The sequence below is a fragment of the Equus asinus genome, chromosome 4 (genome assembly GCF_041296235.1).
Source record: "Equus asinus isolate D_3611 breed Donkey chromosome 4, EquAss-T2T_v2, whole genome shotgun sequence".
Classification (NCBI taxonomy): domain Eukaryota; kingdom Metazoa; phylum Chordata; class Mammalia; order Perissodactyla; family Equidae; genus Equus; species Equus asinus.
Window position 1 is genome coordinate 16,089,842 of NC_091793.1, and position 27,428 is coordinate 16,117,269.

At 56.3% G+C, this 27,428-nt stretch overlaps 2 protein-coding genes and 1 pseudogene across 3 annotated transcripts in view; 1 reads left to right on the forward strand and 2 right to left on the reverse strand.

Moving 5' to 3' along the window:
* Positions 1 to 990, reverse strand: part of GTSE1 (G2 and S-phase expressed 1) — a 29,082-nt gene extending 28,092 nt beyond the window's left edge. The window contains exons 1-2 of the mRNA XM_014864471.3: positions 860 to 990; positions 381 to 481 (exon numbers count right to left, since the gene is read on the reverse strand). Coding sequence (XP_014719957.3) covers positions 381 to 459 — 79 coding nt within the window. The 5' untranslated portion in view covers positions 460 to 481; positions 860 to 990. The remainder of the gene's footprint in view (positions 1 to 380; positions 482 to 859) is intronic.
* Positions 991 to 3,851: 2,861 nt separating this feature from the next.
* The window catches only part of TTC38 (tetratricopeptide repeat domain 38), a 30,650-nt gene continuing 7,073 nt past the window's right edge, over positions 3,852 to 27,428 (reverse strand). The window contains exons 3-14 of one of the 2 annotated variants that reach the window (XM_014864473.3): positions 24,318 to 24,399; positions 22,716 to 22,887; positions 21,406 to 21,579; positions 18,740 to 18,815; positions 15,480 to 15,599; positions 13,369 to 13,428; positions 12,445 to 12,483; positions 10,840 to 10,921; positions 8,342 to 8,507; positions 7,731 to 7,890; positions 7,403 to 7,476; positions 3,852 to 5,124 (exon numbers count right to left, since the gene is read on the reverse strand). In XM_014864473.3, coding sequence (XP_014719959.3) covers positions 5,031 to 5,124; positions 7,403 to 7,476; positions 7,731 to 7,890; positions 8,342 to 8,507; positions 10,840 to 10,921; positions 12,445 to 12,483; positions 13,369 to 13,428; positions 15,480 to 15,599; positions 18,740 to 18,815; positions 21,406 to 21,579; positions 22,716 to 22,887; positions 24,318 to 24,399 — 1,299 coding nt within the window. In that variant the 3' untranslated portion in view covers positions 3,852 to 5,030. The remainder of the gene's footprint in view (positions 5,125 to 7,402; positions 7,477 to 7,730; positions 7,891 to 8,341; positions 8,508 to 10,839; positions 10,922 to 12,444; positions 12,484 to 13,368; positions 13,429 to 15,479; positions 15,600 to 18,739; positions 18,816 to 21,405; positions 21,580 to 22,715; positions 22,888 to 24,317; positions 24,400 to 27,428) is intronic. The other variant, XM_044777728.2, reaches the window with a different exon arrangement.
* Positions 25,455 to 26,373, forward strand: LOC123283196 (uncharacterized; annotated as a pseudogene).

Here is a 27,428-nt window from a genome sequence, read left to right on the forward strand (position 1 = left end):
TTACAGGCCAGGCTCACTCACTGACATGGTCGCAAGGATCCTAAACAAGTCTTAGCAAACAGAAACCAGCAACAAAGAAAGGAAGCAAGCATAAAATTCAACTCCACAAATATCTGAGTGCCTACGAAGTGCCAAGTAGTGTGCTCCACACTGGGGATGCTGCAGTAAACAAAGCCGGTCAGAATCCCTGCTGGATGGACCTTAAAACTGGGGGCAAAGGGGGATGGAGGAAACCGAAAAACAAAGACGTTAGAGGGATGCAAACTCCTTGAAGACAGGGGCCATGAATAAACACACGAGTAAGCTCTCGCTGAAGCATTACATCCAGCTTCATCTCCACGGAGCTCCCTGAACAAAGCGCCGCACAAACAAGGACGTACCATCCTTCACGGGAACGTCCCCTTTCGCCTCTCCGGCCTGGCTGGCGGCAGGCTCGTCGCTGCCATCCCCTCCTTCCATGGCGAGAGCTGTCAGGGAGTCACTGCAGGGAGGACGAGGCCAGAAGTGAGCAGGTGTCAGCGCCCAGACCCGGCTCGCCCCCCACAGCGAAGCGAGCAGCGCGGCCGCGTCGGGGAGCCGGAGGGCGGCAGAGGCCACCCAAGAGGTGGCCCGAGACCCTCCGCGACGCAGCCCCAAGGGGCGCCGGTCCGAGTGAGGCCTGAACGCCCCGGACAACAAAATTCCCAGCTCTCGGGTGGGCTGCGGGGGGCTTCCGGGCGGCCCCGTCCTCACTGCAGCCCGGGCGCAGCGCCGGGCTCCCCTCGGCCTCCAGCCAGAGCCCAGGCCCAGTCTGAGCTGCGCGCAGCCCTCCCGCCCTGGACCCCCCGCGAGGAGGGTGGCCCGCCCCAGCCCTCCTCACCCTCGAAGGGGAGCCCAAGCCCGGACCCACGGCGAGACCCTCGCCCCGAGTGGCCACGACACCCGGGCGTCCGCGTCTCCGCCCCGGATTTAAACGGGGCGCGGGGGGCCCGGCGTGGCTGCGGATTGGCCGGTTTGAAAGAGCGGCGCAAAGTCGCCGCGCCCGGTGCATTCTGGGGGTTGTAGTCGGAGGACACAGGAGGAGGAACGCGGCGCAGTGAGCTTGCGCATGCCCGGGGTTCGGCGCGGGCCTGCGGTGAGCGCGCAGCTTAGGGTTGGGGGGTCGTTAGGACTCACTGTACATGTCCCTGCAGGTTCGGCATTGGGGCAGTTAGTGTGGCAGGGGTCATGGTTCTGTTCCTAGCTCTGTGTTTGTAAACGGAGGAGAGGCCCCTGGCCTAATGGTTAAGTTAGGCGCTCCACTTTGGCGGCGGCCCAAGTTCGGTTCCAGGCGCGGACCTACACGACTCCTTGGTGGCTATGCTGCGGCAGTGATCCACATTCAAAACAGAGAAAGACTGGCACAGATATTAGCTGAGGGTGAATCTTCCTCAGGAAAAAAAATATCCTAGCTTATGGTGTTGATGTGAAGACCAAATGAAAGAGGCGCATCTACTCGCTTTGTAAAGAAGTGTGTGTCAGTTCCTAACACAGTAACAAAACCCAGTCCCTGCCCTGAGGACCGCACAGATGACACTGGGTGACCAGACACGCTGATTCCTGCTTCTGGACCAGCAGAGGCTGTCTGGCTGTGCGGGCCAGCGATGAGGGCCTGAGCACAGCCAGAGTGTGGCAGAAGCCTGGCCTGGGCTTTGTCACCCGCTGGGGAGCTGCATTTGTTCTGACAGCAAAGGTGGGCAGGTTGGAGGGGTGTGCCTCAAGGCAGGGTCTAATGGCCAGGTGATGGAGTCTGCATGGGGGAGCGCCTGTGCTGGGGCAAACAGGAGCTCCCTGATCTGTACCACATGGAGGACTGGCACGTGGCCAATCAGCGGCAGCTGGAGACCTCACTTGAGCATTGGACTGTGGACCAGGTATAAATAATACCCAACTCATGGGCTTGAGAGTCAAATGAGGGGCTCCACCGAGGGCACGGGGGTATGAAGGTGTTGCTCTAATTATCTGGGGCTGGTGGATGGAAGAGGGGGCAGGAAACAGCAGCCTGGGATGATTCTCAGGGTCTGCCCCCGGAAGGCTGGGACTCTGGAGGGAGAGCACCATTTTCAGGGACTATGATGAGCTACTTATTTGGGCAGGTTCGGTGGGGAGCTGTCCAGGGGGCAGTCATCCCCCAGGAGCTCCGCCAAGCAGGGTTCCAGGCTGGCTGGGGTTCCCTCTGGGCTCCCACATCCCTAGTTTCACCCATCCACACCCATCACCCCGTGTTGATGGTCCCACTTCACTCCTGATCGCAAGTCCAGTTCCCCATGAGACTGTGAGCTCCTAGAGGGCAGGCTGGGGTCTCAGTCACTGCTCTCCCCCAGCCTTGTGCTGGGTACCAGGCAAGAGCTGAGTGAGAACTGGGTAAGGTGGGGGGTCTGGCAGCTTGAAGGAGCCCAGCCTGTGCTTTGCATCCCCTTTTGGCTCATCCTGGCATCCCTAACACCTCTTTTCTATCTAGAGGCTCCCTCTGCAGCCTTCAGCCTCCCGCTTCACCCCCACTGGGCTCTGAAGTGCTGGCTCCCCCAGACCTGCCTTTCCCACCTGAGCCTCTGGCCATGGGATCCCTTCTGAGTTCCCTTGTCTTTTGCTCAGGATCCTGCTTAACTGAAGAGAGATGGTACCACACACCCAGGTGCAAATCCCAGCTGCAGGTTATCAGTCAAGAACCTTTGAGTTACAACTCAAAGCTTCAAGCTGGCTAGAGAAAGAGAACTTATTGGCTCAGGGAACAGGGAGGTGCAGGAGTGGCCCCCTCTTCAGGCCTGGGTACAGAGAGGGGCTCGAAAGAGGGTGCTGGGTTGAGTTGTCTCCCAGATGCCTGTCCGAGGTCCTGCTCACTCCCAGGCAGGATGCCTTTCTGGGGTCCTGCAACCTGGGAGCTCCAGGCTTCCCTCCACCTGCCAGGCCTCCTGAAGACAGCAGCCAGTTTGGTGCAGTCTGTGCTCCACCCACAGTCCCAAGACCCAGGCTTGCTTGACTCACCCCCACAGGGCGACTGCAGCAGCAAGAAGCCCAGAGGGCCCTAGACTCAAGGGCTCTTGGCCCAAGTGTCGGATTCCATAGCCCTGTGGGTGTCCGCTGGAGGTGAGGGTCCCCAACACTCACTCTTGATGCCCCTCTACCTGTATCGTGTCAGCACACAGTAGGTGCACAGTAAGCAGCACCAGTTACTAATCACTTGTCGCTGCCACGCTAAAGGATGTCTTCATCCATCTCTTCTCTGGGCCTCCTCCTCTCGTCCAACGTCAGCCTGTCCATTGCAGATTAACCCTCTTCCTTCCCCTGGTAGGATTCAGCTTCATTTGTTTATGCATTCACTCATGGGTTCATTCACCAACATGCACTGACAGGTGCTCAGTGCAGGCCATGTGCTGGGTGATGCTGGGACAGGTGCTGACCCTGACCTGAGGAGGTTACAGCTCGGGAGAAAGGTGCAATAGCGAGGGCAGGTGCCGAGGGCTGCAGGGCACAGAGGAGGCACCCTCAGCCTGCAGGGCGGCAGCAGAGGGCTTCCCTGAGGAAGGACCAGGGTTCCTGCTTCCCTGGCCAAGTTGTGCTTGCTTGGAAGCAGGAGAAGGGTGTGACCAGGCTCTGTCAGGGCAACCGGCAGGAAGGGACAGCTCGGGATGGAGGGCAGGCTCCCCCTTGGGAAGTGTCACCAGCTTCTGAGTGGAGATGGCATCTCCCTCAAAATCCTATTGTAAGTATCCGTTTTCTTGACACTCTGCCCTACCCCCACCTCAAGTTCAAGGAGAAGCCTGTCTCACCAGGACCCAGCCCAGGCCTGGCACATGGGAGATGCTCAAAGGTGCCTGCCCAGCAACAATTAGTCAAAGGAACCAATCAACTAATTTATTTTAATCCCAGGAATCTGCTTAATCGATTTGGAGGCCTCTGCTGCCTCCCAGGAGACCTGCCCCCTCCCTGCCTCGGTGAGTCCCTCCTTCATGTCAGGATGCACTGGAGGAGCCTGAGAAACATCTGTGAGTTGGGATCGCCCATCAGGCAGCACGACCAAGCCGGCGCATTCTACCGACATCTGCAGCTCGCTCACAAGGGATGTCGGGGCCAAGCTGATGCCAGGGGAGCAGGAGGCCAAGGTGTCATTTATAGGACTGGCTCAGATCTTGTTAAAATCACACGTCATAGGCTTCGGTTTTGGCCACAGCAGGGTAACCCCTGAGCTCCATGCTCTCACCCAGAAGGTGTACTGGCTCAACGCATGTGCATTTGTATGATTAAAGTCATTGTTGACAGGGAACCAGGCACCCGAGGCCCCTTTATGATTTGCAGTGTAGAATAAAGGATCAACGAGCCCAAATGTGTGCCACCAAAGCCTCCAGGAAGCTCAAAGTCTTCTCTCCAGGGACCGCAGAAGGGCCACTTCTTGTCCTTGTGCTTGCAAGAGCCGTTGGGGGCAACAGCCAGGGGCCAAGGCCACAGGCAGCGAGGTGGGGTCCCCTCCCCCAGGAAGGACAGGGGCCTGAGGTGAATCTCAGCGGGGCCTCCACTGGCTGTGACCCTGGGCAAGTCCCTGTCCGCTGTGGGTACCCTCACCCAAAAGACGGGACAACAGAAGCTGTCTAGAATATGACGAGGAAGACAAAATGAGAGGCTTTATGCCGGGGCAGCCTGGGGGCTGTGTGGAAGACTCCTCCCCAGCTGCGCCCGTCCCCACCCCACCCCCACCTCCAACCCTTGAACCACCAGGAGATAGGTGTAAGAGTGCCCTGGGAAAACAGAATTTGCAGGGCACTGGCACCAGCAGCACCCACCTTGGTTCTGACTGCTTAGAACTGCACCTCGGCCCCTAACAAGGATTAGAAGAAGATTCTGAATCATGTTTAAGATTGATTTTTCCCCCTTCCTGTAATGCTGCTGGTTACAGGGCTTTCTGCTTAAAGCCACAGATTCCCCATAAGAGGCCTAGCAAACAGGCTCTAGCTGTTTCTAACCCTACGGAACCAGTGGACAGCTGCTCTGCCCGCTGGGGAGGCGCCAGACCTGGCTCAATGCAGGAGGTGGACGGCAGATGCCTTGCGCATGAGCCGCGCGGTGAGGGGCGAGTTGGGCTTCAAGGCGTCTCGCTCCATCAGAAGGCTCCTGCGGAAACAGAGACAGGGTCTGTGATGGAACCTCCTAGAAGGATGTGGGGGCTCGATGGTCCCTCAGCCCCAAGGCAGGACACAGGGGCTGGGGCTGAGGTGGGCAGAGAGCAACACACTCCCCTCCCCAGGTTGCTGGAGAGAAGGGACGGCATGATGGCAGAGGGGATCATGGCAGAGGGGACAGGATGGACAAGAGGCCAGAGGCAGAAGGCCTGGCCTTGGGCGGGAACAGGAGAGAAGGTGGTGCGCTGGGCCGGGGCGGGGGGGGGGGGGTGGGGGGGGGCGGAGGCGTGAGGATGAGAAAGTGTGGACTTCAGAGCCCAGCGTTCTCTGAGCAGTAGTGTAACCAGGACGTCAGTGTTTGGAGAACATTTTGACAACGTCCCTGTGATGCCTCAAGTGACAAGAATTTCAGGGTGAGCACATCCCTGTAGCCTCGTCTGCCTCAGGAACTTGGGGCCCATCCTCCAGCCATAGTGAGTGCTGGGATTAGAGGGTAGAGCACATCTATGGGGGACCAGGGGAAGTCCCGCCTGAGATTGTTCGAGAAAGCGAGCGGCGGAAGAGATAGTGTAAGAAAAGCCCAAGTTTAAACAAAGCAAGTTTCATTTAAGGCCAAGACCCCAAACACCTGACAACAGTGATCCTGTGGGGTAAGGGGCTGGCACTTGGGGTGCAGACACCATGGCAGGGGCCCTGACAGCAGCAGGCTCCCCCTCCACAGTTGGTGTCTGCTCCAGGCTGCCTGGGCGGCCTGTTCCCACCCCCACAAACACTCCCAAGCACAGACCCCCTGCTGCGCAGCACCCCACCCCCAGCATAGACCCCATCCCCCCCACCCCACGCTTGCCCCAGCTCCCCTGCTCAAGCTCTCAGCCCTCGTCTCGGTCCGATCGGCCCCACTTCCCCTGACCCCAGCTGCCACCAGAGGTGCCAACTCTCACCCGCACCACGGCCTGGAGCTCTCCAAGGGGCTCAACCACTAAAGAAACGTGTGTGGCTTTTCATATGGCCATGGAGGGCTGAACAGCGAGGGGCCTATGTCTAAGATGCTTTCGAGTTTTAACCCATTCCAGTGTGTCCATCTGGACTTGGCTGTGACACAGTGTCCACACCAGTTTCATCAGCACCGTCAACACCCGCACTGCTCACTTTGGAAACACTGTCGGGGCAGCTGGGTCTCGCCCACCGCAGGCTGCCTGTGCCTGCACTTAGACCTGGGGCTTTCCACACGATCCAAAAGCCCAGCAGAGGCCACCCCACATGGGCAGTGACAGCTTCACCGCGTCTCACAACACCCATTCTGCCCACTGGGCTCCCCTTGGCTCCTCTCTTCCTCCTCTCCCCTTGGTGTTCCACTGGGAGGCAGGGGACCCACACAAGGAGGGGGGTCACATCTCCCCCCAGGAGCACACGGGCTGGTGCAGGAGCCAGCCAAGAACTCAGCCGCCCCATGTGGGGCGACTGAGCGGGATGTGGGACTACCAAGGCTGCTGGCAATGGCTGGGCTTGGCAGAGTTTTCTTCTTGGGGTGCCCCCATCCCGACATCCCCAATCCTCCAGCCACACCCCTCCAGCCCCTCGTCCTAACCAGACCACCCGCAGCCTGGTGGGATCTGCTAGGTTTCAGGCCTGCCTTCAACTGTCACTTCCATGGGGCACCCTCCGTCTCTGACTCCCTGCCGGCTCAGTGCCCCATCACAGCCTCTCAGAGCAATACGCCCTGCCCTCATGGCAGTTTATGTATGTGTGATTAAGTGCTTAGTGTCAGTTCCCACAGGAGAGGTGAGCTCCACGAAGCCAGGGCCTGGGTCTGCCTGCCCACCACCCGTCCCGGGACCCAGCAGTCAGAGAGGACAACGTGAGCTGAGGCCTGAAGGATCAGTAGGCGTCAGCCAGGTGAAAAAGGAGAAAGGGTGTCCCAGGCAGAGGGCGCAGCACATGCAAAGGCCTAGGGACCTGAAAGAGCAGAATGCGTTTGGGTAACTGTAGCTCAGCATGGCTAGAATAAGGAGTGGGCTGGGGAGGGCAGGAAGGTGGGCCTGGGGGTGGGGGAGCAGGTCCCCTTTGGCCAAGTGGAGCACACTAACAAGGGAGAGCCAAGCCCCTGTAGCCTTGGGTCTTCACAGCCTCAAAGGCGGGAACCACCTCAGGCCAAGGGCAATGAGAGCCTCAAGGCACCCGGGATGCCCACGAGGAGTCCCCATGAGAGAGAGCAGCTATGCTCGGAAACCTTCCCCAGGATAGCTTTGGCACATGAGCAAGGAACTCACCGGGCCACGTTCTTGTGGACGCCAGAGGTGCACTTCAAGGCCGCATGAATCAGTAACTGGTTGAAGATGTCTCTCTGGAAGGTCAGTCAGGCAAGTTAGGCTCCTGTAACGTGGGAGGAGGGCCAGGACGCCCATCTCCACCTCAACCCCACCTTCAACCCACTGCAGGCCAGCCTTCTCTCAAGGACCAATTCCGGGGGGTGTGAAAGATGAGGATACTCCCACACCACGGGCAACAACCCCGTGGAGAGACTGGGCTGCTGGGGTGTGGGCTCCTGGACCTGGGCTCATGCTCCAGCTGCTGGCAGGGCTTGAGGCCGGGGCTCACCTGGGCATTGCTGCCTCCAATCTGGACAATCCGGTAGCGGATGGGCAGGAGCAGTTCCACAACCCGGTCAGGATTCCCGTTCTGGGCCTCCACCAGGGCCTGGCACAGGGGCAGCCCCACATCACGGGCCAGGAGGTGCTGACAGTTCTCCCCCGGGGACCTGCCAGCCCAAGAAGGTGCCCTCAGCAGGCTGCCCCCATCACAGCACATCTGTTTCCCCGCCTGACCCAGGCTCCTGAGGGAAGGGGCTGTCTCTTCCTCAGCCCGGTGCCCTGGGCACTGTGCCCGACACACAGGAGTTGCCTTGATCAGGTGAGTTGGCAGAGAAGCAGCAGCAGGGGAGGGGAGAGAACAGGGCTCTCAGCTCAGTCGAACTGGGCTGAACTCCTGTTCACTGGTGACGTGGCCTTGGACAGGGCCCCCAACTTCTGGCCTTAGTTTGCTCCTCTGTAAAGTGGGAAGAACTGTGCCGACCGGAGGTGGCACTGACACCGGGAGCACATGGCACTCCCACCCTGGCACGCCCTCGGCACCCCATTGCCCTCTCAGCAGAGTGGAGGCAACCCCACCCTGGCAGCAGGGCCTTCCAGGGCCCTGGCCCCTCTGCATACTCAATGACATCCTGCAGGGTGGTCAGCAGCTCCTGCGTGGTCTGGGGATCCTGAGCGCCCAGGGACGCCATCAGGAAGTGCGCATCGTTGAACAGGAGGATGTGGTCGCGGCTGTGCTTCTTGGTCACAGGCAGGACGTCTTGCCACCGCTCACCCACAGACACCCCTGAGGACATGGGGACAAAACCCATGGGCCTGGCGTGAGGCTCAGGGGCGCGTCCTGCACACGGGCCTCCTGCACCCGCACACCTGCAGAGGGCCTTATGACCGTGCTCCAGGTGAGGAGTCCAGGCTGCGAGCAGGGCTGCCAGATGGCATCTGGCCTCGAGCTGAGGACTTTGGGCCTAGTTTATATTAACTCCATGTAATCATAAAAGCAACAGATGCAGAGGGTAGAAAGAAAATTTAAAAAACTATCGAAGTGGGGGCTGGCCCGTGGCTGAGTGGTTAAGTTCCCATGCTCTGCTTTGGCGGCCCAGGGTTTCACGGGTTCGGATCCTCGGCGCGGACATGGCACCGCTCATCAGGCCATGCTGGGGCAGTGTCCCACATGCCACAACTAGAAGGACCCACAACCCAAACAAATATCCAACTACGTACCAGGGGCACTTTGAGGAGAAAAAGGAAAAATAAAAAAAAAAATCTAAAAAACTATCGAGGAGTATTAAGCAAAGTCTCTGGCCCCTTTGACGAATCCCAAAACCACTTTTAAAATTCTGTCCGTGGGGGCCGGCCCCATGGCCGAGTGGTTAAGTTCGTGCACTCTGCTGTGATGGCCCAGGGTTTCGCCGGTTCAAATCCTGGGCGCGGACATGGCACCGCTCATCAGGCCATGCTGAGGCGGCGTCCCACATGCCACAACTAGAAGGACCCACAACTAAAAACATAACAGCTATGTACCGGGGGGCTTTGGGGAGAAAAAGGAAAAATAAAATGTTAAAAAAAAAAAATCCTGTCCGTGGTCATCACTGGTACAACACCTGATACATGACAAGTGCTCAATAAAATCTGCCTGATTAATAAGTAAACCCTTCTACCTTTGTGTCTGGATTTCTCAACTCTAGACCGTCCCTGCTTCTGCTCTGCTCTCCAATACCACCTCCCACCTCCTGTCCCTCCCGATTCCTGGAAGTTACCAGATTGTTTCTACTGCTCCTTGTGGGCACCTCCCTAAGGAGAGATGTCGCCCTTGACCTCTATCTCTCAGCCTTCACATTGGACACGGCTCTTGAGTCCCCACTCTGCACAGTGAGGGAACGAGCAGCTTTGTCTTCCCTCTCCCTGGCCCCCGGAACCCCTGCCACCCTTCCCAAGCCTCCCTCGCACACACACCCTGGGGCGGCCCAGCCTTGAGGCCTCGACTTCTCAGACTTCTAGGCAGTGTTCCAGCTCTGCCTCCACAGGCAAAGGGTTAACAGGGTCTCAGGGTCAACAGGACTCAACCCTCCCACCGGCTCCTCCCCTCTCCACTGACTTCTGGACGGTTTTGGCTGGACATGACACAGGCTTCCCACCAGCCCAGGTTTCAGTTTCCCTGCCTCACGGCCTGAACGTCAGTAAGCTGGCTAGAAAGTGAGTAGCCTCTCGCTGATCTCCCGGCCTCTGGCCCCAGCCTCCCTGGCTCAGCAGCCCCCACTGCTCAGAGGACTCTTTCTCTGCGGCAGATCCGGAACCTGTCCGTCTCTGCCCCAGAAGGCTCCCTGCACACCCAGATAAATGCCAGACTCCTCACCCTGCCCTTCCCGCACGGGGGTTCCCCACCCCCCCCCCACCCCTCAGCCTCCTTCGCTCCATCTAACCACAGTGACCCTCCGGTCACTTGTCCCCATAACAGGCTGCTGGCTTCTGTGTCCTGGGGGTTTCAAACAGGCTGCTCTCTGCATGTAACATCCTTTCCCATCTCTGCAAGACCCTACCCATCTTTCCACGGTTCACATTCACCCTCCTCAGGAAGCTTCCTAGAAGTAGCTTACCCTGCCCAGGCCGCTTCCCTACATTGTCCTGCGCTTGGCTGGAAACCCTCCGTAGCCCCCAGAGCTGTGGCCAGCCCTGGCCGGGCTCCCTGGAGAGCATAGGGTGACAGTATTGAGAAACCTCTTGCTCTGAAGTGCCAGGGAGTTGAGAAACTCTCACCTGCTTTGTTCTAGGAAAGGAGGTGGCACCCAGAGACAGGTGGCCAGGTGCCACCTGTACCCCACAGGCCTGGTGGGCAGGCCATGGGAATGACAGTTGCCACCCTGGGCACAGAGTCTGAAGCCTGCACACCAAGGAGCTGTGGGAACTGGAAGAAAGGGCAGTGGTGGCCTGGGCCCACTGGCCTCATGCCGGCTGGAAGGCAGCTGCAGAGCTGGTACCCAAGGCCGTGGCCAGGCATGCCGTTGCAAGGCCTGCAGCAGTGACATGGAGTGGCTCACTAACGAGCTCGTGCCTAGCCCTGCACATTCCCCACATTCTGTGGGAGGAGAGAGGAACCAAAGTGGAGTGCAGAGATTGGCTACCTTCCATCTGCAGCCGGTAGAGCATGGAGCAATTGTCCACTGCATCCAGCATCGTACCGTTGGCCCGCAGGCTGGGGAGGATCTGGAAGACAAGGGCAGGTGGGGGATGAGGGGACCACAGGGATGGCCAGAGTCTGCCTGCCAGGACAGTGTGTGGGGCCTGCACAGAGCCAGCCTCAACAAACAGGAGCCACCACAACTGTCTCCTCCACTTCAGCTATCAGGACCGTTCCCCTCGCCGAGGGCTCAGACTGCTCCAGGTGCCAGAGGGACAGAGGGCAGACCTGAAGGAGGAGCCCACCACACTGCATACTGGGGGGAGCACATGCCAGGCCCTGGCATCTGTCACCTCCCACCCCCAGCCCCGGCCCATGCTGGTGGGAGAATCGACTCGGCCATTCGTGGTTCTAGATTCAGCTGGTCTATATGACATGGCACATAGTTCTCATCACCATTTGTTACCACAAACCCCCGACAATTTGCAGGGCGACTTAAAGGAAATTTTATCGGCTCTTTTCCTCTGCTCTTCAGATTTCCAAATCACGAGCACTTTCCTGATTCTAGGCTTCTAGGATTACACCTGCACTGGGGCGCCTAGGAGCTGCGAGGTAGGCTTTTGTCGTTCTCTTAAAAGCAAATCTGGGGGCCAGCCCGGTGGCACAGTGGTTCAGTTTGCACATTCTGCTTTGGCGGCCTGGGGTTCGCCAGTTCAGATCCCGGGTGGAGACATGGCACCACTTGGCAAGCCATGCTGTGGTAGGCATCCCACATATAAAGTGGAGGAAGATGGGCACGGATGTTAGCTCAGGGCCAGTCTTCCTCAGCAAAAAGAGGAGAATTGGCAGCAGATGTTAGCTCAGGGCCAATCTTCCTCAAGAGAAAAGAAGCAAACATGGGGCTGGGGGGAGGGGGAGTGAGGAGTTAATGTTTAACGGGCAGAGTTTCAGCTCGGGAAAATGAGAAAGTTCCAGAGGTGGATGGTGGCGATGGATGAACAACAGTGTGAATATACTTAATGCCACCGTGTACACTCAAAAATGGTTAAAATATGTATATTTTTCTACTTTAAAAAAAATTCCTGAGGCCAGCCCCATGGCCGAGTGGTTAAGTTCGCGTGCTCTGCTTTGGTGGCCCAGGGCTTTGCCGGTTCAGATCCTGGGCATGGACATGGCACTGCTCATCAAGCCATGCTGAGGTGGCGTCCCACATGCCACAACTAGAAGGACCCACAACTAACAATATACAACTATGTGCCGGGGGGCTTTGGGGAGAAAAAAGCAGAAAAAAAAAATTCCCACGGGCAGAGAAATTATTTTAAGTAATCTAAAATGATTAGAGAAAGTCCTAGATTTCAGAGATGACCAACTTAGAAGTGTAATTCTACCAATCCCAACAGGGTGGAGAGTCAATGGGATGTCTTCATCCCATTCCGGATTGTAATACCACTTCTGGCAAAAATTAACCCCACGAGGTCTTACACAAGAAGGGTGTTCTTGCTCCAGATGTTGTTTCTGGCTGGGATAGTGCTGATGGGCTCAAAGATTGGTTAGAGACTAAAAGCCAAATTGCTGCAATCAACCAAACGGGGTGCAAACAAGGACTTACATGGTTATCGTAAATGGTCAAGGCGGCCTCATATTCGCCCTGGAAAAAGATCAAGTTCCCACGGTTAACATGTGGAGAAAGTGAAATGTAATACTGAGACATGAACTGAAAATGGCCACGCCAGAGCCCCCCAGTAGGCTGCAGAGGGGGATGGGCCATGTGGCAGTGTGGGTCCTGGGACAGGAGAAGTGGAACCTGCTTCTGCTCTGGGCTCCCCACGCCCCCGGGTAGGAGACAGCAGCCTCTGCTGCTGAGGGAGCAGTTTCTGTTCCACTCTTATTTCTCCGATGAAGTGCTTGAAAACTGCTGTGAGCTTTCTCATGTATTTCTTCTTCTAGTCTTCTCTCTCTCTCTCTATTTTCCTTACTGTACATTCAGCTGTGGTCACTGCTTTCTTCTAGACACTGTGTCACTGCATTCTACATGTCATTATGGGGTCCTCGTCTCCCAAGCATTTCTCTTTGGACATTTAGGGAACTTCTAGATTTTCTCTCTGATACATAGCACTACAAGAAGCACCCTTATAAATGGGACCCAGTGGCAGAATCACTGGGGCCAAGGGTGTCCCCCACACCTTCGCTCCCACTGGGGCAAAGCACTGGGAGGGTCTCGTGACTCATCCAGATACAGTCTGTGGGGCGGGGGGTCAGCAGTTCACTTTGGCAGCAGACAGACACTCGGTCTAAATCACCTCTACACACTGCACCCAACATACATGATCCCCAAGTGCAGACGGTGAAAAAGATGCCTCCAGTGCTTTAAGGCCTGAAAAGCTATTTGAAAACATTAATGCTCTACTGCATCAGGATGCCCTTTAACGGTGCAAACACAGGACAGGGCTCCACAGGATGTCAGGTACAGCAGAAGGGAGAAAAATACTTTTCTCTGGACATCTTTGCAGGAGAAGACAGCCAGTCATCTTACCTTTTCAATCAGATATAAAGCCCAGTGCCAATAATTATGACAAGCAAGCATATCAGAGTCCTGGGGAAAGAACGAGAGAATTAGAGAAAAATCTGGCAGATGGTGGGGGGAAAAAACAACAGCTGTTGTGTTGTGCCGATGCAGAGCTCCACATCATTGAGGGACTGGCTCCAAGGCCGGTCTGTGGCACGAGTTTCCATGCCACATGATCACCTTCTGCTCTGAGGGACGGTGGGTGGCAGGCCTGAACTACTGAGGAAACTGAGGTTGGGGCAGGCAGCCACTTGTCAGCCCCAGAGCTAGACAGCAGGAGAACCAGGGCCGACACAGAGGAGGGTGCTCAGCTCCTGAGCCTCATCTTCCTCATATGTGGAGTGGGGAGAAGGAGTAACCAATCTGCTCCACAGCCGCAGAGGCCCACTGTGTCCAAACAGCAGGGGGCCTCCGATGAAGCGGGAGGGGCAGCAAGCCCAGGGCCGAACTCCTCGCAGGCATGGGCAGAGCCACAGAGTAAGGGGAGGGGGCTGACATCTGGACGGTTCCTGCTGTGACACTTTAGGCCAGCTCTCAACAAGAGGCGATTCTGAAGGAAGACCTGCTCTTGCTCCTAGCTGGCCCGGACAGAATAGTCCAAGCTTAGGAGACCAGACTCATGATCCCTGACAGGCGGCAGCTCCTGGAACCTGAGACAAGCCGCGCCAGCTGAGAGAGGAGGAAACCCCAAAGCTGCCACCTCACAGAGGCCTGATGACCTTCCCCAAGCGCTGCTCAGACCGCATGGCTCTGGCCCCCTACAACAGTCGATGGCTCCTTCCTGCTCAAGGGCCAAGTGCACATTGTCACATGAGGCCTGCCAACTTTGCTCCCTGATTTCTTGCTGACTTGAGCACAGAGAATGTATTCAGCAAACCCTGAGCAAGTGGCCTGGTCCCCCCGCTGTGTCCCTGTCCTGGGAGGGCCCCTCTTCCTTGGCCCACCCACCATGAGCACTAGCCCTTCCTTCTGTGAGGCTACTGCAGACGGTTCCTCCTCTGCCTGGACACCACCTCCCGTCTCCTGGAAGGAGGAACTGACAACCTTCCTCCATGGCTCATGTCCACCTTGCACCTGTGCTTAAGGATGCCAAACTGCCCAGCTCCCCTCTCCCTCACAGGCCACCGTAGGACTTGGTGTCTTTGCTCAAGCTGGTCCTCAGCTGAGATACCCTCCATCTCCCTGTCCTTTACCTGACAAACTCCTAGTAATCCTTTAATATTCAGCTCAGAGGTTGCCTCCTCCAGGAGGCCTTCCCTGACCACTGCCCCTTCGTGCCCAATTGGGTTACATGCCTCCTCCGGGTTTCCACGTTCTGGAGAATGCCCCTGGATGGTGTGGCTCATGCACTGCCGGGGGGCTGCTCACTCCACTTAACCAGGCCCTTCAAGGACAGAGAACTCTGAGCTGGACTCTCGGGGGGTCCGAGGGCAGGGCACAGCCTGGGGCAGTGACTGGAGCCTTGACTGAGCTCTGTGCCGGCAGCCAAATGCCTGGGGCAGGAGGAGGAGGAGGAAAGGGAACCCCAGGCCATCCCATCCACCCCAGGGCTGTCCAGGCAGGCCAGAGGCTGCTGGAGCCACAGCAGGGACAGACGCAGACATCAGAGAACAAGAGGCCACTGGAAGATGACCCCAGCCAGCCTCGGCTGCTTCATTTTATGCTCGTAGGGCCAACACCGATGAGGACTTGTATGGGGCCAAGGGCAGTCGTCACGAAAGCAGGTGTACAGACAGGAAACTGACGCTCAGAACGATCACGTTCTTGTTCCAGGGAGAGCCAGGCCTCAAGCACTCAGTCCCCGTAAACTCACAGGGCCTGGGGAGGGATGTGAATGGAATGTTCCTTTTACAACCAAATGCCTCAGGCCAAGACCAATTCTAGGATCACCTGCAAAATGTTGGCAGGTGTTGGGGAGCCTTGTGGCTCCTAAGGGACGCTGTGGCTTGATAGAAATGACTCCAAGCAGAACATGAGTTTCCCCAGAACTAAGCTGCACCCTAAAACTCCTGTCCATAAACCCTCAGCTTCACTTGAGGGGACAGAACTTTCCAGAGATGGATCAACAGGAATCATACCTTCCAGTGGGCTTCTGAGTGCTGCATGAACTCCAGTCCGTCCTTGATCTCTGCTTTCATCTCGTGAATATGGGCAACGGTGTGCACCGACCACGCGTCCCCCGGGTTAATAGATAAAGCCTACACGGGGAGGGGGTGGAAGGCAATCGGGATCATTTGGATCAGGCTGCCTGGGCCAGGCCACACGGAGTCTCCGAGTTATGCAGGGGGACAAGGCTCTGCCTCAAAACAACAACTACCCCAAAGATGTTTCCTGCATCCCAGCTCGTGACACCAATGAGAGGATGCTTCCAATGAGGGTATCACTGCCCATTTCACAGGTGAGGAAACTGGGGCTCAGGGAGGCTAAGTGACTTGCCAAGGGCCACACAGCTGGACAGTAGCAGGGGCTCACCCCCGTGGCCCCACCCCCATGGCCCCACAGCCTCCTGCATACAGCTGAGTCACCTGCAACGTGCCACCCAGCCTCTCTGGGCCCGTCCCCTCTCCGCCTCATGAGAAGTAATATGCCCTCCTCTCGGGGTTGCCGTGGAGATGAAGTGGACACCATGTGCGCAAACATGGCACAGACGGTCAAGTGGTCCAGGGGCTCTTGGCTCCCCTTCCCACCAACACACACGCTACGACCACACCTGGGCTCTGAAACGGCTTGTTCTGACATTATCACTATTAACAGCCGCTCCTGTGACCAGTGAGCTTGACAATGACCAGCAAGGCAGGCAGGCCTCACGTGATTCTCGCCCCACAGGGCATTGTTCTTCCATTTGTGTGTTCAGCTCCTGTTTACTGAGTGCCTACTAAGTGCCAGGCAGGAGCAGTAGGCTGAGGCAGTGGTCCTGTGGGCAATCCACATGAGCCCAGGTCCCCCACCCCAGGTCACGGTTTCCCCCGCCCCACTGCCTCACTCCCCCCGGCCTTTCACAAGCAGAGAGTCGGGAAGGCCCACACACCTCTGCCCCTGGCCTGGTGCCTGCTGCCGGGTCTGTGCTGACAGGCGGGCCCCAGCAAGCCTGCTGCCCTGCTCCCACCCACTGCTTGCACAGGCCCTGCCGGGTCCACATGGGGACTGTAAGAAAGAGCAGGTCTGTAGGGACAATGGGCACCCCGGGGTGGAGCCCTCAGGACCAGGACACTTTGGGCGACCACAGGGTCACAGCTAAGCAGGTTGGGGTGCCGGGGCCCCGTGAAAGGACCCACCAAGCGAGCTGCTGTCACGCATGGCAGAGGCTCAGGGCAGAGGAGTGGCTCTCACCCCTCTGCCAAGATTAAGGCTCCACCCTCTCTGAGGAATTCTTGACTACCTTCCTCTCCTGCTTAGGGCCTTCCCACAGTCCCCTGGGACAGAGTCCAAACTTCCTCCCAGGTCTACAAGGCCCAGCACGATCGGGCCCTGCTGCCCCCACAGCCTCTGCTCTCAGTGCCTGTGCTGCCCACCTACACTCTCAGCCTTGGCCCCCCAAGCACTCTGAGACCCATGCTCTGAGCTCCGCGGCCATGATGCTGCCTCTGTGCTTCTCTTGCTAACCACCCTTTGCCCTTCCTGCTCCTTGTCGGCTCAGCTTCTAGACATGTGGCACACTTGTCACCACCGTGAGGCCTCTCCAGACTCCAGCAGAGCCTGAGGCAGCCCATCCTCGCTCTCCTAGAAGCCTGGAGGGTCACTGTCACAGCCTGGCCTTGCCCAGTGATTGCCTGCAGTGTGTTGATGTTGGTGTCAGAGTGTGGGCACTTACAGGAGAGGGGAGAGCAGGAGAAAGAGGTGTGAGGGGAGCAGCGAGGGGGCTCCATCCCACCACCCGCTCTGGCAGGATGTGAGCCTACAGCTTTTGGCCGTCCTCTGGCTCCTTGAACCACCCTGCCAGCATCTTAGATGGATGCTACCTAATGAGAGGGCCCAGCTGCCATGGTCTCCAGGCGACCTTCCTGTGCTGACCCCCTAGATGGTGGCACCTGGTCACCCAGGCCATGGAGCCAAGAGCACCATGAAGTCACCCAAGGCCCTGACTCAGGCCTAAAGCACAGAACCATCACCCTGCACTCAAGTCTGGGCTCCATTTCTGTAAACAGAGCAGTCTTCAGAGACCCCCAAGGCTCCGTGGGCCCCTGGAGGGTGCTGCCTATCTCCTGAGGAAGGAGTGCTGGGGGCCAACCAGGCAAGTGTGGGGGCATGAGCCTGGCTGGGGTGCTAGGAAGCTGGGTCTGGTTCAGGCAGCTTAAAGGACAGTGGTCCGGTCAGGCGTCCGGGGCGAGCATCCGGCTCTGCCTTCTCTGAGCTGCGTGGCCTTGGGCAGGCTCTGGCCTTGGCCTCTCTGAGCCTCGGCCCCTCGTCTGGGCAACGAGGGGATTAATGCCTTGTGGAAAAGGGGCTGAGCAGACAAGAGCAGGTGTATAAACAGTGCTAGTACTGAGCCAGGCACAGGAGTAGCTATCGCCCCCGTGTGTGTGATGGCCCCTCCCTAGGCCTCAGTTTCTGCTCCTGGGAGAAGAGGAACTGGGGAGAAGGACTTGGAGAGCCAGAGACGCTGTGGTGGCCAGTGACAGAGGATGCCTTGAGCCCCTGCCCAACTTGCCGCTTGGCCCCGGGCTGGCGCATGAGGGGCATCCAGCGTGCGCTGCACCAGCCAGCCCACCACATCAAGCTTGGAGGGAGGGGCTTGGCCAGCGGGAAGCGCTTAGCAAACCCCATGCTGCTCTGCACCCTTCACCACTGTTCCCTCTGATGGGGATGGGGTGGTGGCCAGGAGAAGGGCTGGCCAGCAGGACCCCAACCCCCAGGTCAGGGCCCTCTGGGAAGCAGCCTTCGTTTGGCATCATTGCTCAGCTCTCTGAAGTTTGGTGACACTCAGAAATGCGAGGGTCAAGGCAGGAGAACCAATGTTTACATACGCTCCCTGCCCACAAAGTTCAGATTCTGGCGGCACAAAGTGTGGGCTCTGGAGACAGACAGAGCTGGGGAGCCCAGAGCCGCCATGCCGCGGGACCCTGAGGGAGCAAGGCGAGCGTGACCTCCCTGAGCCTCGTTCATCTTCCTCCCTGTGGGGGTGGTTTGCTGAGTAATAATGTGGCTCAGAGGATGGAGTGGGGTACAGGTGACAGGCGGCAGCTGCTCTCTGCTAACATGAGCCGTCCCCAGTATCTCCAAGGAAACAAGGCCCAGAGTGGGGGCCTTGCCGGGGTCACCAGTGAGTGGTGGCCCTCATGTGCTCCGTCCCACCTGACACCACTCCCTGAGGGTCAGCACCTTGGGAAGGGCCACTTACCTCTTTGGCAAGCTTTTCCGCCTGATCATAGAAGTTGGTTTCCATCAATCCAAAAGAATAGATGCCTTTTACGTAGCTAAAAACAGAAAAAAAAAAATCTCTAAAAAAAGTGGACTAGGACTGATCAACCCTCAACATGACCCGTATGGGTCGAATTGTGTCTCCCATAATGATAGGTTTGAACACTGGCCCTAATTTGGAATTAGGGTCTTTGAAAACGTAATCAAGTTAAAGGAGGTCATACTGGATGTAGGGTGGGCCCTAAATCCAATGACTGGGGTCTTTATAAGAAAAAAGTGAGGGAGATTTGGACACAGAAACACAGACACACACACAAAGGACACACGGCCACGTTAGGACAGAGGCAGGGACCAGAGTGATGCAGCTGCAAGCCAAGGAATGCCAGGATTGCTGGCAACAGCCAGAAGCTAAGGAGAGGCAAGAAGGCCCTTCCCCTGGAGTCTGCAGAGGAGCGCAGCCCTGCTGATGCCTTGACTTCTGACTTGTGGCCTCCAGAACTGGGAGAGAACACATTTCTGTTGTTTTAAGCCAGCCAATTTATGGCACTTTGTTCCAGCAGCCCCAGGACACTGATACACTGCCCAGCCAGGCGCTGGCCCTGAGCCAGGCACCATACCGAGCGCTGTTGCCCAGAGATTCAATGCTTCTTGCTGCTGAGGAGTGGTGTGACTTTCCTCATCTGCACAACCGTCCAAGCCCCGAACCGCAAACCCCATCTCCATAGCAGGCCCCCTCCGTGATCCGCATCCACCTCCTAAGACATCAACGCAGGTCTCCACTGACGAGCCCAAGGGCCCTCGCCCTCCTGTCTGTCTCGTGATGCCCACCTGGAGGCACAGCCCAGGACACCTCCCCGGAAGCCCTGGTGACCACGGGCTGTCAGTGGCTTCTGCTCCGCCAGGCAGCACTCACTGGGTAGCCCCTCCCCAGACCCCAGCTCCTGGAAGCCGGGACACTGTCTGTCCGACCAGCCCCAGCCCAGGACATGCTTGAAAGCACTTCACTGAATAAATGCATACTCCCACTTCTGATCTGTAACCCTTGGACCTGAGTGCCCAGGGCGGTCACCCGTGAAAGAGGCATTCTTTCCTGTTGTTTTGTGGCATTGCACAGAAAGAAGCAAGATAGAGCGATGCAGTTTCCATCTGAGGTTCAGACGCTATCTTTACTACCACGCACAGAGACAAAGCCTAGCTTTTACTATTCATGGAATTATTCCTAGAAGCAATGTTCTAGAACACTAGCTTCCAGGAGCCGGCCTGGTAGCACAGCGGTTAAGTGCGCACATTCCGCTTCAGCAGCCAGGGGTTCGCTGGTTCGGATCCCGGGTGCAGACATGGCACTGCTTGGCAAGCCATGTTGTGGTAGGCGTCCCACATATAAAGTGGAGGAAGATGGGCATGGATGTTAGCTCAGGGCCAATCTTCCTCAGCAAAAAGAGGAGGATTGGCAGCAGTTAGCTCAGGGCTAATCTTCCTCAAAAAAAAAAAAAAAAAAAGAACACTAGCTTCCAGACTTTTCTTTTCTTGTAAATCAGTTATTGAGTTCTTATTGGGGTCACTTAATCCTCAATGTTTAAACAGCTGGTGAATGCTTATGATATATCAGGTGCAATCAGGGTCTTATGATGGTTGATGTGTCAGTTTGGCTGGGCCACAGTGCCCAGCTGTTGGGTGTTGATGGGATTAACATTTAAATCAGCAGACTTTGAAGAAAGCAGATTATCCTCCATAATGTGGGTGGGCCTCATCCAATCAGTTGAAGGCTTAAGAGAAAGCCCCAGAGGAGGAAGGAATTCTGCCTCCAGGTTGGGACATAGAAATCCTGCCTCACTTTGCAGACTGCCTGCCTATCTTTTGGATTTTGGACTTGCTTGTCCCCACAATCCAAGAGCCAACTCCTTAAAATCAATCTCTTTCTCTCTCTCTCTATGTAACTAATGTACATATAGATATACACACCCCATCGCCTCTGTTTCTCTGGAGAACCCTGACTCATAAACTCTGCAATCTATTAATCCATTTGACCTTCACAACAACCCTATGATCGAGATGCAGTGGAGGTGATCACGTGCAGTAGTCACTAGGGCTGTTCACAGAATCAGGGCCTCCTTCTCCTCCCAAGCACACAGCAGGACTGCACATCCTGGCCTCCTGTGGGGGGTGACTGGCTGGTTCTGAACAATGACTTGGGAGCAGCAGGGTACCCCTTTCACCCTGAGCACTTAATTGCCATTGCGAGTCCCTCAGGAGAGCTCTCTTCCCTGGACTGGTATGTCCAGAGAGCAGCTGCTTCATCAGCTGGGATCCTGGAGGGAGACAGTGACAGGGACACAGACCCCCCGGCCCTCCTAGGATGAACACGTAGTATGGGTGAGAGAGAATTCTTTAGAGAATAAGATCTAGCGGACATTTGTTACTGCAGCAGAAACTATCCTGCCTGACTGATGCAGCGTGGTACAGCCTCATTCACGGGATGGGACGAAGACTGGTGAAGACAATGAAGCCTTTTCATTTTAAAGCACTAGGAAAATCGCAACAGTAGTCTCACTATTTTTAAGCCAGGGCCAGGAGAGTTGCCATGTTTTTAGGGCAGAGAAGAGAGACTAAGAAACAGAAACGATGTGATTTCCAAATGGCACATACCTGCTAAGGGGGATGTTGGGTGTCCAGAATGGGTAAACTCGAGCCACAGAATCTCGCATCTGCTCCTGGTGGCCCAGGTAAAAATAGGTATCGTGGGAAAACTTCAGGGCCAACATGTCTGTTGGGTGGTCCCGGAGAATCTGTTCCCACAGCTCAGAGGCTTTCGGAAAGTTCCTGGAAGTGAAGAGAGGTTTCTCAGGAACACTGAACACACAGTTCACATGCATGGGGAGTGCAAAAGGCATTGTTTCCTGCCAGTGTCACAGTCTGCACTGAATTGGTTAAAATATATATATAAAAGTTTCTATGTTAGGTTGTGGCTCAGGAAATTAAAAACCCGGGGGGGAGGGGGGGATTTTACTGTCTAATTCAGGCAAAAAAAACCTGGTTTAACAAGTTGCCAAGACAATTTCACCCAAGACTATAAACCAGCTGGAGGAAGTCTCCCAGGTGGAATTCTAGCCCTGTGCTGGCGTCAGACCTAACTCACCAGGAAGACGTGGGCACAACTTTATCACTGCTTCAGAACCCCTATGCGATCAGCTCAGGTCACCTAGCTCTGCGGGGCACCTCCCTGGGCTGAGCAGACACAGGGACTTCCCGGGGACGGGCTCCAGGATCAGAATGTCCACACACAGGGGGACAGCCGTGGGAACTGCAAGGTAGGGGACAATCTAAAAGGCCATGAGAAGATGCTCACAAGGGTGTATCAGGGTAAGAAGCCTAAGGGTGAGGCTGTCTTCTCTCTTCTGTCCTCTTAGGTGAGGAAGATTAGCCCTGAGCTAACATCTGTTGCCAATCTTCCTCTTTTTCTTTTTTTCCCCTCCCCAAAGCCCCAGTACATAGTTGTATATCCCAGTTGTAAGTCATTCTAGTTCTTTTATGTGGGACACCACCACAGCGTGGCTTGACGAGGAGTGTGTAGGTCCTCACCCAGGATCCGAACAGGTGAACCCCAGGCCACCAAGGCTGAGCACGCAAACTTAACCACTTGGCCATGGGGCTGGCCCCTTCTTCCACCTTTTATATATTTCTGTAACGTGGTTTATTATTTTTGTAATGAAAATAATAACTAACTTACTTAATGAAACAAAATAAGTTGTTTTGAACACTATACTGGGAATCTTAGTGAACTACTTCCTCATTCGGCAGTCAGTGGAGGACAGAGCAGCAGGCAGGATTCGTCAGGGGGGCACTGGAGGCAAGGTAAGAATCACCCCAAAGGCCCCTTCCCCTGGGCATTGAGGCAACCTGGGCATCTCCTGGCATGGCTTTGGAGTCCCAGCCCCTGGCCCAGGGAGGCTCCTTACCCCTTGGCAAAGGTCTCTACTGCAGATACGTGCAGCTGCTCCCGCTGTGTCAGAGGCTGTGTTTTGGCAATCTCCACCATGGTCTTCACAGCCAGGTCCAGCTCTTTGTCCAGCCTCACGGAGCTTCCGGTGCCAACCAGCAAGAGGCCATTAGAGATGGCATGGCCCATGGCTGGTGAAAGGTTGGAAAACAGATGGTGATTCAGAGGGCCGGGCCCGGCCCGGCCCAGCCCAGCCCAACCCTGTGTATGAAGCACCCCACTTCTCAGGAGGAACAGGCCAGGAGGCAGGTAGGCTGTGCACTGTGTCCCCGTGTGCAGTCGGGAACTCAGCCTGGGCCCTCACCAGGCACGTGGAGGAGCAGCAGCCCTAAGAGCCTCCCGCACCCCCACAAATGCTTTTCTAACAAGGGCATTCTGGTGAGTGCCAATGTCTGGAGCATCTTCTCCCTTCATCGGGTGAACTGTTAGGGGCTGCCTGTGGGTCCTCGTGCGCGCCGCCCCCCGCCCGGCTTCCCTCATCAGCTGATATTGTTACTACAACCAGTACAGGCCTCCAGGGGCCACTCAGTCGATGGGTCTGAGAGGCTGGTCCCTGGAGCACAGAAGCCATGATCCTATCTTGGGGGCTCTCATGTGCCGAGAGCTTGGTGGGTGTTGTGGGCCGGTGTTAGGCGAGGGGCCTGTGGCCCTTGTAGCAGCCTTGCTGGCAGGCATGCAGGCCTCCAGGTCCTACCTACATTTCCAGCCCCGCTCTGACAGAGGAAGGGCATCCACTGGTGTTTTGAATTCAGCTGCTGGCCCAGGCCTGGAACCACCTATGTGGCCCCTGCTTCTTCTAGTTTGTTCAGAGAGCCTGAGCCTACCCCTGGCTACCAGCTCCCCCGGAGGCTGGAATCAGCTTCTTTCTTCCCCATTCTGTGGCCCCTGTCCTCAGCAGGACCTGGCCACAGTGGGACGGGATGTGCAGGAGGCAGCGGGGTGGTTCCTGCTGCTCTGCCCTCCCCTCCTTAGTGCTTCTCCCAGGCCTAGAACCTCACTCCACACTGGGGTCACCCTCCTGGGGTTCCAGAATGCACTCGGATGACCTCCCCATGCCTCTTGTGAACACGGCTTGCCTATGACACTAGCCTCTGTCACTGGGTCGGCCCTCCCTGCCCCAGGGCCCTGGGTGAGGTCTCACCAGGGCCCTGAAGGGCTGCAGTCGCCACCTCTTGTGTCCACGGCGAGTCTGAGCTCTGGATTCAGACAGCCTTATCTGATCCCAGCCCCACAACTACTAGCTGAGTGCCTTTGGGTACCTTTCTTAGTTTCCTCAACTGAGAAATGGGGTCAGGGTCTTCCTTGCAGAACTGGTATAACATTAGGGAAAAAGTTTGAAAGATGCCCTCTCTAGAACCTGACATCTCTATGAGAGCAGCTGTTATTCTAAGCCCACCGGTGGCTGTCATCTTCCTTTCCTCCCTCTGTGCAAATGCCAGCCTGGCTGCTGTTACCAGGCCTGCCCCCACCCCCACAAGCCAGCTGAGTCCCACAATCAGGGAACCAGAGAGGGGCTGGACCAGGGAAATGAGCTCCTCAACCCAAGGAAAACAGCACTCACCGAAGGTCGGATCTGCTGCTTTGAGCTTTGACAGGCAGCCCTCAATGCCACCAAGACTCTTGTCATTGGTCCATTTTACATACTGAAATAAAAAAGGTAAAACCAAGCTGTCCCCGTGGAGTCCTTAGTTCATGTTAATGAAGGCATGTATCTAAATGTAGAATTTTTTGCTTTCTAGATCAGTATCTTCTGGACTCTGACTCAAAGAAACCATAACTGGTTGATCTCAGACAACGAGACTGAACAGGCCTAACTTAGTGCACATCTTCTAGTGGTGAGGCTGCCACTTTCAAAAAAGAAACATCTCAAGGGAGATTCTTCCTGACACATGACCTGCCCACAACATCAGCTTCTTCAGCCCTGAGAGGGGGCCTTGATGTCGGGTACCACGATGGAATCTTCCTCCTTCTTGTTCATTCTTTCCAAGAAGAACCCAAGGAAACATTCATTATAGAAAGTTAAGAAGGGACGTGGAGGCCAAAAGATAAAACTTACCTTTAAACTCATATCATTACCACTTTCGACAATTTGGTGTATTTGTTTCTAGTCTTTTTTTTAAAAAAATGCCTATTTTTTAAAACCCTAAAACCACAATAATGCATTAGATTTTAGAACGTGCCCTGGCAGATGTCCAACCTACATCTACGCAGAATTAGCACATGTATTTTAACAAGACACAGGGGAGCTGGCGCAGACCCAAAGAACCCATGCTCTAACACAGGATAGCCCAGAGACATGGGTACACAGGATGCACAGGCGGCGGGTGGGGGTGGGGCTGTTGCCACTGCATTGAGAACCTGCTGCATAACAAATCCATGCTCTACAGAGGCCCAAAGGTGCAGGAAGAGCATAAACAGAGCCCAAAGCACACAGTGGAGTCCCTTGGCAAGCTAATGGCATCTGGCCAGTTGTTTCTGATATGGTCCTTATGTTTCTAGAAGCTTCCTTGGTCCTTATATTGTGTGGATGGAGTCAGTAGGCAGCAGTGTCACCGGTCACGATAAAGACCAGCTGTAGGTTTCCACCTGTGTACGCAGACCCGGGCACATCCTGCTCCTCCTCTAACTCACTGCATGAGTCAGCTCAGTGCTCTGGGCCTCAGTTTCCCCACTTGTCGAACAAAGTAGTTGGACTTTACCTCTGAGACTGCTCTAAAACTATAGGCTCCTTCATCGGTGTTAGAAATGACTAGTGATATGGTAGAAGGTCTTGGAACAGTCATCGGTGAGAGCAGTATATTCACACATCAGCCCAGGACAGGGTCCCAGGCCCTACATGGAGGAGCCCCACATCAAACTCTCAGCAGGCCAGAGCAGGGCATCTGTGGAGGGCTTAGCACCCTCACAGACCATCCGCAGTGGCCAGCCTGCTGCCATCAGCCTGCCCCACGGGGAGCGCTCAGCTGTGCCATGGGCTGGCAGAGATGTTTCCAACACGTTCCTGTGTCCTGTGGCTCAGACCACAGAGATCCCATTGCAGTCTATCGCTAAAGTCACTGTGCAATTTAAAAAGCATCTGCTACTTTCCAAGCCATTGGCTGTGGGGCTTTGGCGTGGCCTGAACCGTTGGTCCTGCACCAGGATGCTTCAAAGTATTATGAAAAACGTTTGGGTCCCCATGAAGCCCTACCATCCCATTTATCAGGAGATTTGGGTAAGAATGGGGTTGGTGGGCTTAACGGTTTATAAAATCAGGAGTGCTGATAAAGATGGAAAGCTTGGAAAGCTTCAAATCCTGCACCTGCTCAGTCATTATTAGCCAGCTTTACTTGGAGAGGTCATCAGATGACACAACAATCTGGATGTACAAAATTAAAAATTAAGCAAGCAGGGAAGAAGAGCCAAGATGGCGCCGTGAGTAGTCCTCTTTGTCTCTCGCCCTTCGAGTCTACAATTATTTGGACACTTATCGCTTGACAAAGGATATCCAGACAGCATCTCAGGACGTCTGAGACACCCACGCGACTATACATCGGAAGGCGGATGGACTTTCCTCCGGGAGGATGTGGAAATAGGTGAAAACTCTCCGACCCCGACGGGAAGCCTAGTACCCGCAAGCGGCTTTCTTCCAACGGACGCCCCCAGAGGATCCACACACATCTAGGGCAGGAGCGAGAACACAACAGAGGAGCGACGGTGGAAACAGGTGACCAGAACCCTACCTAAACCCCCTGCAATTACTCCTAAACGCAGAGGGAAACTTTGGAGTTGCACACCTGAGCCCGCGGGGAGAGTCTCTCCCCACCATTGGCGGGGAGACCCAGCCTGGTGCTCGGGGCGCCCGGAGGGTCCCAGAGAGAGACACGGAGGGCACGGAGATCTCCCAGCTGCCGTTGCCCGCCCCGTGGGACTAGGGATTGCCGGAGATCTCGGAGAGGACCGGGGCAGGGGGAACTTTCAAAGGCCGGTTCTGCGACCCGGAGGGGAAGTGCCGGAGCTCCGCCCGGGCAGCAGACAAGGCTCTCTGTCTGCCGTTAGCAGAGGGGCCACGCTGAGCATTCACGGCTCCGGGAGAGGCCCGGAGAGAAGCCCTGAGGGCGGGGCGACCCCCAGCTGCCGTTGCCCGCCCCGTGGGTCTAGGGATTGCCGGAGATCTCGGAGAGGACCGGGGCGGGGGGAACTTTCAAAGGCTGGTTCTGCGACCCGGAGGGGAAGCGCCGGAGCTCTGCCAGGCAGCAGACAAAACTCTCTGTCTGCTGTTAGCAGAGGGGCCACGCTGAGCATTCACGGCTCCGGGAGAGGCCCGGAGAGAATCCCAGAGGGCGGGGCGACCCCCAGCTGCCGTTGCCCACCCCGTGAGGCTAGGGATTGCCGGAGATCTCAGAGAGGACTGGGGCTGGAGAGAGTTCCAGAGACCCAGCTTAGTAGCCTAGGGGGAAACCCTACAGGCTCACAGCAGCCTTAGGGAAAGCCTCTGCACAGCACCAGTAGAAGGCACCCAGCCGCCAGCCACAAGGCTGGAAGACCCCAGCGCAAAAGCAGCATAGCTAGGTGTACTAACCACAGACTGTAGAAGATGCCAATAGCTCTCCTGCGACCCATAGAGGACAAGTGAGATTTGGTGGGTGCCGACAGCAACGGAGCGACAAATATAAGTGATCCCACCCCTGGC